The 13,913-nt window shown below is 43.2% G+C and overlaps 1 protein-coding gene across 3 annotated transcripts in view; it reads left to right on the forward strand.

Annotated features, from left to right (window-relative positions):
• RBFOX2 (RNA binding protein, fox-1 homolog (C. elegans) 2) overlaps positions 1-13,913 on the forward strand; it is a 113,382-nt gene that overhangs the window by 51,261 nt on the left and 48,208 nt on the right. For 2 of the 3 annotated variants that reach the window (XM_010005768.1, XM_010005767.1), the window contains exon 2: positions 3,289-3,513. In XM_010005768.1, the coding sequence (XP_010004070.1) occupies positions 3,289-3,513 (225 nt within the window). Of the gene's footprint in view, positions 1-3,288; positions 3,514-13,913 lie in introns of those variants that run through there. The other variant, XM_010005769.1, reaches the window with a different exon arrangement.

The raw sequence follows: 13,913 nt of genomic DNA on the forward strand, positions 1-13,913 counted from the left end.
TAGGGAAAGGAGTTCAGGTTCTATGTTTGAAGATAAACAGGATTTGTGTGTGTGTTAGTTCTTGAAAATATGAAGTGTTGTGTAAATGTTGAAATTCAGTAGAAAAATAGAAGGAGAATCTCCTCTGGGTTTGGAGGATATCAATATGCTGTGAAACTTGTAGAGATCTCGTTATGAGTCCTTTTCTGTAGACAGTAGTGGAAACAGAAAAAAAAAAGGAGATTGCAAAGCATCAAAGGAAATTAAAATTACGAAAAATGCAGACAGGGAAAGTACATCATCATATCAAGACAAAAATTAATTTGAGATACAGGTACTCCATGGGATGATGAAACCTGGATTAAGCATATTGGTGATAGGGCTACAGATAACCTGTAGACATTAAGATAAGGATACATTTGTAGTAACAGGTAGGATTTTTGCATGTTAGTGCCATTAAGGAAAAAAAGAGACAGACACAGCAGTAGTATTAAAAACATTTTATTCTGCACTAGAAATCCCTTATTTGAAAATGTGAGGAAGGTCAGAGAAAAGTAATGAAATTACCAGGATATTTTGGCTTGTGAGGTATGATTAAACTCAAAATAAATATGCATTATCAAATTGCAACAGAAGAGAAAGTATTTTTCGTCTTTCAAATATTTTTAGATAATTGAAGAAGGGAGAGAAAATATTTAAAAGGTTGAAATGCATTTAAACTGGAAGGAACAGTATTATCTGAAGGCTAAAAATGTTGAAAATAAGATTATATGAGGTTTATGGACTGGCATTTTAAGTAGTCTAAGGGTGAGATTAAACCAGTTGCTGAAGTGTATCCTTTGGGGAGCAGCCCTGCACTGTTGAGAGGATGGCAAAATAGGTTTTGTTTGTGGCTAATTAGCATTCTCTTCCTCCTATCCACGGTACTACTGGATTGTAAATCTAGGCCGTTCTAAGAAAATTGGAAATAGTTTCTGCTACTGCATCTTTTCTGGGGTTATCCTACCAATTTTTCAATTTTATTTTTTTTTTTTAAAGAATCCTGTTTCATGTTTAGCTTTTAATGGTTAGTGACAAGAAAGGGGCAGACAGCATGGGCTGTTTGGAAGTACACGGGCACTTGGATATAATGAAATACTGTAAGCAAAAGAGCTTGGAACGGAGGCAATATGGATGGAGTGGAGCTGTCGTGATGGGATAAATACTTGAAGTAGGTGAGCGATAGGGTTGCTGATACCTGGTTTGCAGTGGGTGGCTGTTGCTCAGCCTTTCCTCCCTCCTGTTTGTAAAAATCTCCCTGCAGATCTGGATGATGGTTTAGGTTGAGTCAGAAGCTCCCTGGTTTGAAACTGGGAATGGCAAAGGAGTGAGCAGAAGTGGGAGGGCTGGTGGAGATGCTCTCCTTTGCAGGTGAAAAAAAACCAAAACCCAACTCTGTCCTGCTTTCAGAAAATGTGCTGGGTATGTGAAAAACCTCCGCAGAGCTACTAGCACACGATGCAGGGTTGCAACAGCTCGGGGAGCACGTGCAAGGAACTGAGCACTGGCCATGGCTGGCAGGCTTGCCTGAATTTTTCTGTCTCCGATAAGGCTGCAGAGTTTTGTTTTTCTGCAGGCAGCCAGGCTTTGCAGTGGCTGGACTTCAGTTAATGAAACTGTCCGTGGTTTGGTGTGGGCCAAGGCTGCAGCTCAGCTCTGCAAAGTGGTATTGAATTGCCCTTCCCTCTCCTTCTCCCCAGCTGCAGGAGCGTGTGGCCACGTGGCCCCCTTGGGGAGGCAGACCAGATAGACTAATGTTAGAGCAAATTTGGGATTCAGCCAGTGTCTGAATGACCTGGTGCTGGCTGGAGGTGCACTGCATTTATCATTGTTTTCTTTGCCCGGAAGGGTAAGCTGCAGGTAGGCTAATAAAGGGACTGAAAGGTTTGTCCTGCTTCACTGGAGGTCTGTCAGCCCCTGCACGCTCTCTGCTGAAAGGCTGCTTGGTAATTCCCACTCGGCCTTTCCTATCCATGGGATAAGGTCTGCTTTGCTTTTACTCCATTGATTTAAGCATGCTGGTGTCAGAATAGGCTCAAGTACCTCTGGGCTTTGTGGCAGAGGACCCAGGGATGGAACAGCAGCCAAAATTTAAAATCAGGATTAGTCTGTTGACACACGCATAAATCAAACGGGCCTCCTGTCATAAATCTTTTCCTTGGATTTTTTTTCTGCTGTGGTAGTGAAAGCAGTAGGAGCAGTACAGCAACCTGGGCTTCCCAGGGTTGGGCTTCAATGTCAAGGCTGTTCTCCTTAGCCCTGGGTGGCTGAATGTAGCTCCCTGCTCCCCCCTCAGTGAGATCCCTGCAGTGGCTGCAGGGCTGTGTGCTTTTGTGTTTGCTTCATGTGGCTTTCAGACATAGTGGGATAGCATTTTTATTGTCTTTTGGGGATATCTTCTGCATGGTCAATTGTCTGTTTTCTGAGTCATCTGGTTGGTGTCAACTACATCTAAGGCAGTGCTAAAAGCTGCTAAAAGTCCAGTATCCTAGTGTGGAAGTCTCTGTGGGATACCCTAAGCTGCTGGAGGAGCGGGTAATTAATGCCTTGTGTGATGGTAGTGAAGCTCATGGCTGGGAGAGAAGTGTGTATGCTCCAGGCTTGGGGCCTCAACTCAGTTCCTCACAGCTCTTTGGTCTATTCTGCATGGCCATCAAGAAGCAAATGGGATATTCCACCAGCTGATACCTGAGCACCCATGCTCTACTTGGTGCTGCCAGAGCAAAGGAGAGGTCTGCTGCACAGATGGGGTTTAAAAAATTTATTTTTCTGTTACTATAACACAACAGAGAAGGGTACTCTAAACCACACAATGTGCTTGCTTGTGAACAGAGCCGTGGGGGTCAGGCTGGAGGAAATGGACCCAGAGACGATGCTTTTGGGAATATTAAGGAATCTTGTTCTTCTATTTGTGTTTCATTCTCAGTTCCAATATTTCAGTGCCTGTTCCCCCTTCCAAACTAATGCTTTACTGTTCATGAAGGCTTATGTGAGCTTACAGGGGTATGTAATTTGCAAGCCCCATAATTTGTACTTCGTATGCCACCTGGTAACAAGAAATTTGCCCAAAAAAGATTGAAATCGCCATCGTGGCTCAGAGGAATGAGATGTGCTGGTTTTGATAGAGAAGATAATAGAAGACACTGAAATATTATAGTGGTGATGGGTGGGATATTCACATGAACACTTGTGCATGTATCATGTCTCAAGCTGATGTTCTTATCCATCTTCTGTAGTATAAAGCTCTATTCTCCTTTTCCTTTTCTTCAGGGTAACCAGGAGCCAGCAGCCACTCCTGATGCAATGGTGCAGCCATTCACCACAATCCCATTTCCGCCACCCCCACAGAACGGGATTCCCACAGAGTATGGGGTGCCACACACTCAGGACTATGCAGGCCAGACCAGCGAGCACAATCTGACGCTCTACGGGAGCACGCAGCCGCATGGGGAGCAGAGCACGAATACGGCCAGCACACAGAATGGATCTCTTGCAGTAAGTGCAGAGGGGTGTGGAGTCAGGAGAGCAGAACGGGGCTTTGGGAAAAAGTAGCCATTTATTAGATTGCTGACTTTCTTAAGCTTGCAGCAAGTTAGCTCTAGGCTTGAAAAGGGGGGAGGGAAGGAAGGAAAGAAGGGAGGAAGAGGAAGGGAGGGAGGAATTGGGAGAAAGGAAAGAAAGGGAGGGAGAGGAAGGAAGGAAGGAAGGAAGGAAGGAAGGAAGGAAGGAAGGAAGGAAGGAAGGAAGGAAGGAAAAGAAAGAAAGGAAAGAAGGAAAGGAAGGGAAGAGAACCAAACTGATAGCTTCTGACCTTCCATTATTGTCTTTTCTTTTGTACATGGTCCCTGCCTAAATAGGTGTCTGCAAAGAATAGTACTACTTGGTGTAGTGATCATGGTGTTCTTACCATGGTGGCATTATCTGAAAGCAGTCCTTTACAAGAGTGTTAATTTCCTTGAGTTAATTGGCAAACCGTTCAAATCAGTGTGATGGAGGCAAATTCTTGAAAGTTGACGGTACAAAGGATTAGGATAAACATATGCATTGTAGATGTAATCCCAATGTGATGCTGTTTTAAGAAAGCTAGCAGAGTAGAAAAACACTTTTCTTTGACTTTGTGAAGGTGACAGGGAGCTTCAGGGGGCAAAGATAAGAGAGGACCTCTCAGCTACTGGGCATCCATTTGTGAAACAAAGATTTTCACCTTGTTATATTTTTTAGATTTCTTCCTATGGCCTGTAGCTGGCACTGGGCAACATGCTGGCAGATTATCCCAGGAAAAGCTTTATCCACCTCTTAAGCCACTTGTTAAGTCTTAACTTCCTAATAAAGAGCCTTATGGTGAGATCCTTTGGTTCTCAGGGGTAGGTTTATCTGTTAATGCTTTCAGTTTTACTTTTAGTTGGGTGTTTGATTTGTAGGGATTATTTTCCCCCTGTAAGTACTGAGTGAATTCAGTGCCAACAACTGGGAAAAACTGATATTGCCAGCTCCAGTGTGCATAGTATCTGGCATGCAGCTCCGCTCTTTCTGCAGTGGGCAGTGGCTGCATGGTGATTGGCAATGCTGGTTATGACTTAGATAAGGTATCTTTGAGTTTATCCTGGGATTGCTGCATTTTTTATGTCTTCTAGAGGAAAAAAGTACAAAGCATGTTGATAGGGCATAAAAGGAACTTCATGTGCCTTCCTCAGCAAGTACAAATGTAGATGAGAAGAGATCAGGCTGGAAATAAAACCTGGAGATGGTGCAGTGTACAGAAATGCAAGTCATGATTTCATACCAGCTTGTCCATGGCCTTCTAAACCATAAGACCTGGGTTGCCCATCTCCAGCAAACAGCTTTCTCAAGCGCTGCCAGTTGGATGGGAGAGCTGGAAACAGGGAGTAAAACAGGACAGTGGCTTTACCCCTGTGTTTTTGCTGTTCCCATCCTTGCCCACAGCTTAAGAGCATTTCTTTTTAATGGAAATGATTATGGGATCCTTGACCTTGGATGTAAGCTGTTGCCAATCCTTCTGCTCCTCTTCCATATTAGGAGCCATCTCCACGGCACTGCAGGGCCAAGCTCTGTGTTTCATCAACTAAGCTGGCTCCAAGGAGCCCACAGTGTGCAGAGAGGCTGGTTAGCCTGCAGTGAGGGACTGGGAGCCCATCTGTGCGGGAGGGAGTGTTGCTGGGAGACTGCTGGGAGGCAGTGGTGTTGCCAGGAGGCTGTGGAGGAAGCCTGACTGGCAGGGGTTATCCGAGAAACAAGCTGAATAATACATATCGCTTGCACTGGCTGTTGGAAACTTGTGGGCACATCTGGTGTGACCGTTTGATGTGGTTAAAGATGTGTGAGCTGAGTGTGCAGAGTAAGGCTTACAGACTTGTAGCTAGTTGGGAAAGGGTAAGGATGCAGATGAACATGCTGCTGCTGTTATGGCTGAGGCTGATCAAACCCAGAGGATCCCAGATGACGGCACATGAAGAAATCCAGGAAGAAGGGGAGAGTGCCTTAGGCAAGGGCTTTTCACATTTACAGGGTCCTGGATTTCCTGAGTCCCTTTATCTTTCTGTTCAGGACTCCTCCTGTAAGAAGTTATTTTGATTGTGTGGAGTGCCTTTGGATATAGACAGTTGTAACTTTTCTCCTTCTTAGTATGCAGATTAATGATGAAGAAACCAGGGGAAGGAAGAAGGTTCAGTAGTTATTCAAGCTAAAGCATGCTATTAAAATACAGCAGAACAGGTTGGTTACTTCACTTTGATCATCTACAGCTAATGCCAAGTTATCCTATCCATCAGAAACACTGGTTATTACTTGCTTGACATACGTGTTCAGTCCATGTGGACTAGACTGCCATGCTTTGAGGCAGCTTTTCCTTTTACTGTTTTGTTATCTTGCTCAGACAACAGTGCTAACTTTAATAGTGCAAAAAGTTGTCATGGGTGATACATGATCCTCCCGTTATTGCGACTGACAAGCACAGCTGCTGTTGTGTGTGAAGGTGATACCCCAGACCAAACAGCCGGTGGATTTTTTAACTGCTGACTTGAAGCCTGTGCTCCCATGGGATGATTCAGAAATTCCTTTAGCTGGACAGATAAGGTGTCTCCTTGCCTTTAAGAACAAGGCCTGCACTTAGTCCAGTCAGCAGGACAGAGCGAGACAGCAAAAGTGTGGTCAGATGGTGGGGATTTTCTGTTTTCCAGGCCCATATCCTTTAGGGTCAGTTGCAAAAGTAACAGAGAATATGGAGTGGCTTAAAAGTCTCTCATGGAGAAGGGAATTTCATCTGGTAAGATGTTATGCAGCAGTGCAGTGGGGTCTACAACAAGGTCTTTAACAGACCAGATGGGAACATCTTTTTGTAGGAACATGGCAGGTTCTGGCAGGCAAATCAAATTGAACCATTTCAGAATAGTGAGGTGTTTGAGTTAATAGTGATCTGGAAGCCTGAGGTCAAATTTCAGCAGTGAACTTAAGTAAAATCGACTTTGAGAGTCAAAGTCCATTGCCTTCCTATGCAGTCTAAAAGCCCTGAGCAAGGGGACATAACTGGCTGGTGTCATCAGCTTAAGATGAGTTTGGTTCTGGAGGCCTGAGTGTGGTGGAAAGCATTCAAAGCCTTCGGAACAGAGGCATGGAAAAGAAATTGGCACAATAGGTGGTGTAATGCAAACAGCTTAATATTTTGGAATCTTTTATTTTAGGATCCAGCCTCAACTAGGGGCTTTGTTTCTTGTCTGGTATGTGGATCTTCATCTCCAAGCATCTGTCCTTTCTCTTGATAGTGTCCCAAAGCACAGCTGAAAGACCTGGATTAAAAATAGCCTGAGGTGCTTGACCATATTTGGCCTACTCAGGCTGCCTGTTGCAGCCTGTCTCTTAAAGCGTTGGTGCTCTGCATTTCACTTCTTATGGTCCTGGGTTCCCTGGTTGCTTCCCCCTTCCACCTTTGTTTGCATTACAGTGCTTATCCCTAATGGAGGCACCCAGTACAGATAACTGCAAGTGGAGATGCTAATTAGGCTGCGGTACCTCTGGCAGCTGAGCTGATCTAAAGATTCACTGCTGTCAGAAAGGAGAGATTTGGCTCCAAGCACAAACTCCCACTCCTATTTACTGGCTCTGGCATTCCTTACGTGAACCACTTTAATTCACTGACCTGGCAGAAAGCTGTCCAATTCTTTTTGCTGGGTTAATGAATTAGAGCAGCTCTTGGAGGGCTCCAGCAAATGCTGTTGTTGCAAGGTACGCGTGTGGAGTGCATGGCCAGGAGCCGAGAGCAATTGTCAGCTCTCTGCATCTCCTGATACTCTACCCGCAGAGGGAAGATTAATCATCTGCTGAACTAAAAAAGCTTGCTTGATAGTAAATGCAATGCACTTAATACGGTGAGCTGATTATTCAACTCATTTCTCTTGTTAATGTCAGAAGGAAGAATTTGTGTGTCTGTATAAATTATGGAATGCAGCTGGAGGTATAGAACTAGAGGAATAAGTTTATGTAAATTACTTGCATGAAAATGGCAAGTGCTGTCGCCTTGGTGTTATGTTGTCATGAACCAGTACAAAGCATTATTTAATTACAGAGGATTGTGTCTCTCAGCTTCTTGATGTGCCATACTGAAACATTTAACTCATCTGCTATACCATAAAGGGATATGGACATTCTGATATCTTAAAGGGGTCACATCTGTGGTGAGGGACTCGTATGTATCATGTTCAGAAGCAAGACAAGGAAGCTGTTTGGTCTGCTGGCCCTGCCCTAGGCAACTAGCAAGGATTTGGAAAAAAGGGGAGGCAACGGCAGCAAAGAGTTCCTCAACTGACTTTTGTAACACATGGATGATGTTATAATAATTACTTTCCCTTGGGTATTACTTGCCTAGTCTGAGATTGCAGAATTTTCCCCTGTAATTATTTTTCATCACTTTAGTAATTAAAGCAATTGCTCATGTGAGGTGTTCCAGGTGAAGAATATGTCTAATGAATGTCTTTACTTATCTTTTTATACTGCTGAGCAGATAGACATGAAGATGAACTAGTTTCATATAAGTAGCTACTGCTGATTGTTTGGCCACCTCAGCTAGGAAATTGCTGTCTTGAGGTAGCAAACTCTGACATTTAACATCAGGAATTTGCTTTAAGTGTGAGAGAGATTATTTTATTATTTTGAGTATGAGGCAGATTATTGTCAGCACTTGTAGACCTGTGACTAGTGAGACAAATATAAAATGATTTCCAAAAAGAAATAGGAAATAAATCAGCAAATATCATTATGTTAGAGTATACAGCTGTGATACTTCTGCATATTTCTCAAAGGTTACAGCAGATCTAGAAGTAGTACAGGGAGGATAATAGTGATGATTAAAGGGATGTAGGAGGTTCTTTATAAGAAATGAAATATTAATGTATGAAAAGAGCTGGCAGGAATGAAGCCATATAGCAAATACACAGAATATTGAATGGTACAGGAAATAAAAGAAGGAACTTCCCATTTTCACTTGCTAGGATGCATATAGGAAACAAACAAGTGGCACATATGAAAAAACAGGGGTTTGTTTCTCTTTTTTTTTTCCCCCTATAATGAAGAATTTAGTTGCAGAACTCCTGTCCACAGTATGCTTTGGAAGTTGAGAGTATGAAAAGGCTTAAAAAACTCACTAAACCATTTAATGGGCAATAGCTTAATAGCCAGTGACCAGCTACAAAGATGTGAACTGACTCAGTTGGCTGGAGGACTCTGCTGGAGAAACACCACTGAATGTTTATCCTGTTCTTATGTTCTTCCACAAAGAAGACAGTGGGTTGGATGGATCTTAGTCTGTCACTGCTTGGCCATTCTTTTGCTGCTGTCAATGGAGTGATCCAGGGGTGACTGCTAGCTCAAGGAGTCTTGCTGCCTCCTTCACCTTGTCAGGGCATCCCTGTTTTGTTGAGGAATAGTCTGGAACTGCTCTAAAAGAGTTTGGCATTGTGACCAGCAGATGAAGACCTTTTAGGAGGTTTCATTTTGCCACCTCATTGAGAGAAAAAAATGAAGAAAGAACCAAAGTATCCCAGAAAAAAATATTGCTCAGAAAAACAAAGTAATTTTGAGAATGTTACCTGATGTGTCAGAGGTGTGTCTTTCATGCAGAATAGCTAGCAAGGCTTCCTGCATGCTTTCCTGTGTCAAGTTCATGTTCTGACTTCAGGTGGGGTATACCTTTATTTAATGAGGAAAGTTAACAAAATCACTTAAGCTTTATTTTGTCTGCAAACAGGTAATTAACAGTCAGAAAAAAAATACTCTAAATTAATCTATCTACGCTGAAAGTAGTCAAGAGCATAGCAGAAGTTATTTAGAACACCCATAGAGATTTTTTTGTCCAGTTTTTGGCATACAAAATACTTGGGCATGTTGTCAATTGAGCCTGTAATATAGGCCAATTTTTAAAAAAGTATAATACTGCTGGCATCTCTGAAAAATCAAGTACACAGATACAATTTTAAAACTACATTTATTGCTGTTGAAAGGTGATTATTAGCTCTGCGGTTTTCTGTCTGTTAAACAAGTGTGGTTTAGGCAGCAGAAGTTCCCATGCTCTTTGCTGTTGGATGTGTACCTCAGTCCTACCCTGGTAAGAGTGTGGTTGGAATGGAAAGGGGCTTCATGTCCAGTGTCTAATTCTTCACTCGTTTTTTTCCACCAAATCAACTTGGTATCTGTTCACTGGCAAGTGACTGGTTGTTTTTATCACAGGTTGTTCACTAGAAGTGAACAACCCCATATTGTCTTCCCATATTCTTCCCATATTGTCTTCATTGTCTTGAGGTGGGAAGATTGCCTTCTGCCAGTCATAGCTTTCAGTCCTTGTCTCCAAATGATGCCTCGAGCCCTTGATCCAAATGAGGTCTTTTGTTTTTTTGAGTCCCAGACTGGTCTAGAAGCGGCGGAGTGAGCACAGTCTTTCTCCCAGATTTTGTAAGCCACCCAAGTCCCCTTTTAAATACAGTTATTAGCTATAGTTTGTATTTTGTAAATATTTTATTAGCAGTGATTTATAGTTCTTAGCCTTCTCATTATGATTCACAACATTTTGAACTGCTTGCTTCCTGGGGGAAAGGATGGGGTGTTGTGTCTTGCTTTTCTATAACTTGCACCTGAAGCAGTTCTGGTTCTGGAAGCAAGTGGGAGATGGAAACAGAGTGTGCTAAGTATTAATAGTCTCTGTGCTGGCCTGTTGCTTTGGTGTTTGTCTGGCTTGTCAAGGAGGCAGCCCTCTCTCTGGCCATGCAAATTGGAGATCTGCTCAGAGCTCAGGTGGTGCTGGAGTCTCTGCCTCCCTCTAACCAAGGAGAAATCCTCAGCAGTTGCTTCTTCACCAGCTGCTTTAGGATAGATAAGTGTAGTGAGAGGTGGGAGGGGGGTTGTTAAGCTGCCCCCAAACCTTTCAGAGCACCCTCATGATGCCAAATGTCCTTCTCCCCTTTTACATGTGGACATGTACATGTGTATATTCATGCTTTCTCTTTGCAGCTGCTCCTTCTTGCTTAGGATTTCCTTACTGCTGGCAGGTGTGAGGGAGGAGCTGGCACAGGGGCACCGGCAGCAAGTAGTTAAAAGTGAAGCACGTATTGTGTGTGTCCTGAGTGCTGATGAATTTCTCAGTGACCTTGAGCAGAGCTCAAAGCTTGCGTGTGCTGGTGTGAATGACATTATCACCTGCCTGAGTGTATGTTACACGGACTATGCCAAGGAGGTAGAATGGATCCAATACTGTTACTAAAAGCAGGATCTTTGCCACAGCATGTCTCTGTGTTGCCTGATGACAGGCAGTTAGATTTAGGGATCATGTGTTAGTTCCCTCCTGAGATGAATCGCTGTAATGAAGGGAAAGGGCCGGTTCTTCACTGTGAAGTGTTGACGTGAGGGCAGACGGAAGGAGCTGAAACTGTGTGCAGGAGTCAGGGAGGGAGCGGGCATTCCGCAAAATGAGGGCTTTTATCGTCTGGTCTGGTCAGAGTAGTGCTGCTGCCAATCTCCTTTATGTGTTGCCTAAGAACAGGCTCCAGGCCCTTCTTTTCATCTCCTTCCTAATGACTTAAGACAAGGAATAACTATAAAAGGAAAAAAAAAAAAAAGCAAGATCTGAGGAGACTCTTTCATTTATGTTGTAGCTGAATGTGTAGCAGTAGACAAATGTATTGAGCTAATGTTATAGTGGCTGAAAGTTCAAATCTTACCTTAGGGCCACAGGCTATAGAAATGAGGAAGCTTGCAGCATCCAGAAAGAGGAAGGTATTGAATGTTAAATTAGTGATGAAAAATCAGGGTATGTTGAAAGCCTGAAAAGCACTTTGGGGACTCATGGTGTAGTCAAAAAGGTAAGAGTGGATCTATCACACCCTCTTCCCTATATTGTTTCTCCTCTTTGAAGCCTTTGTCTTATTGTACACATCACACATGCTGCAAAATGACTCCTGCGTGGTGGCAGCACTCTGCCATATGCAGGAACAGCTGTGAGTGTTTCTGAGCAGGCCACTGTACATGATAGATCACACCCTTGGTAAGAAAGGAGTTCTGCCCTCTGCCTGCAAACAAATGGATGGGAGAGGAGTGCGAACAACCTTCTGGCTTCCTTCCCTGTGGAAGCAGCAGATCCAGTCCTGTGCAATGTATATTTGAATTTAAAGGTTAAAACATTTTTGTTGTCAGTGTTCAGAATATGTGCCTTTCCCCATTCACTCTGCAGAAGATGCACTGGTGTGTGTGTGTTTGTGTTTGAGGATGGATCTGTGTTCATGGGTGTTTGCCCACTTGCCAATTTCATGCAAAGCCATAATACCATAATGAGGTTTGGCAAATTGTAGTAGAGCTCTAAAACGGATTGTAGAAATCCCTTTTAGCCGGAGTGTTGATAATTTGGGGGAGTTACTTTAAAGCATTTGCTTGCAGGTGTTGTGTGTGGTGCTGATGGTTGGGCTACTCTGTCCTTTGTGGACAGATTTGCCCTGAGGAGCAAAGGACTTTGATGGAGTCATAAAAATAAAACCACCAAATAGCATAGTGTGATTTAATTGCAAGGCAGCTTCATCAGTTCTTCCCCTAGGGTGCATTCTCTGTATGTTTGGAGATGTATTTTATCATAGGGGTGAGGGTAGTAGAAGAGGGGGAACATGGAGAGGGAGGTATCTTTTTGAGTACAATCAAGTGGAAGTTTCAGAAGTTGTTCTCAAAAGTTTGATGTTTGGGGGATGAATAAGTCTTACCCAAATAAAAATGTCTCCCCCTGCTAAGCTACTCCTGTGACTTGCATGACTCTAGGAAGTAGAAATACTCACAGGGTGGTATTTCCATTTTTCCTATCACAACTTAATTTATATTAACCAGATCAAACATTGTTTGTGCTGCCTGTGCAGCCCTACTAAAATAAAATGGAAAGCTGCCACTGCCTTACTCAGCACGACAAGACTCCATGCTTACTGTTTGCTTGCTCTTGTCAGTACTTTATAACCAATATGCAAGTTCAAGGTCATGCCTATAACAGACATTTCTGGCCAGAAGAAGCTCTCTTAATGTCACCAGTTCAATATATCTGTGTATAGATGTTACTTTCCAAATATTCCTGAAGTGTTGTATATTGAATGACGTGCAAGAGCTGTCTAGCAAGTCCAGTCAGTGTTTGAGGAGTCAGTGGGCAGCTCCCCTGAGATTTTTCTTGTTTGGTACAAAATTGTGTATTTAAAACATGGCAAAAAAACCCACCCCCCAAACAATAAAAACCCTACTAGTTTTAAATCTTTAGTTTAAGGCTATTGAGTGTCCCTGAAGGTGTCTAAGGAAAGCCAATTCTAGCACTTACATGGTCCTTGCCTTCTTGTAGAACTTCTTTTCAGTTGGTGGGCTAAGGAAGAAGTCAGGTTGGGTGAAGAAATGAAATGACACTAAAATGCGTCACACAGGTGGTCAGAGCACTACTCCTAGGAGGCTGAGGCAAGCAGCAGGAGATGGAGTGTGTGGGTGTGTGCTCTTTGAATGCCTGTCAGTGCCTGCTCTTGGAAAGGAGCAGAGCAATAAAAACGATGGAATTATAGCCTACTTTGTTGTGTAGCTCTCAGTTTTTAAGGTAATTTTTCTGACTAAAGTCCAAAAAATACCATTTTCTCATCAAGCCGCTTCGTAAAGGTCATGGCCTTTATATTTAGTGCCACGTTCAAATTTTACTTATTAGTTCAAGGCCAACACAAGTGGCTGAGGTTATTTTCCTTTCTTCTCTGCCATTCATCTCTGTGGACGCATTAAGTCTCTCCTCTGGCACATTGGTCCCCCTAATTTTTCTGCCTTCTTGCCATACTTTTTCTATGCCAGCACCCCTGGCCTACCCCTTGACAAATTCCCTTGTTTTAGCTGTGGAATCAGTAGCAGAAAAGCAGTATTTGGAGCTTTGTAAGTCCTGCAGTGGTAATGACTGCTTCATATCCCTGGGCTGACTTTTAAATGTACAGGAAAAGTTAATCAAAGACATCCGTAAGCTCCTTTCTGTATGGATTTTACCATTTAATTATAGGTCTTCTTTTGGGGTAGTGTTCTCTGAAGTGAGCTTGGCACAGCAGATGCCATTCTGCCTGAGGATGCATTTCTGGTATTGGCCCGGTGAAGAGCTGCCACTTCAGCTGTGGGATTTTGATGACTGCATGAACATCCTGCCACATGAGATTAGAGTGGCGGTGCTACCTCTCAGCTTCAGGATATGAAAGATCCGCCTCTTCATTAGAGCTTTCATACAGTGGCAGCTGAAGTGAGGAGGAGAAAAGAGAGAAGCCATTTAAGAAAACCAAAGGCAAAGCTACTGAGCTAAAAGGTGATCTGAGGGGAGGAAGGCTGAGATATCATTACTGTTTACTCATGGAAAGGTAGGG

The sequence above is a fragment of the Chaetura pelagica genome, unplaced genomic scaffold (genome assembly GCF_000747805.2).
Source record: "Chaetura pelagica isolate M959 unplaced genomic scaffold, ChaPel_1.0 scaffold79, whole genome shotgun sequence".
Taxonomy (NCBI): domain Eukaryota; kingdom Metazoa; phylum Chordata; class Aves; order Apodiformes; family Apodidae; genus Chaetura; species Chaetura pelagica.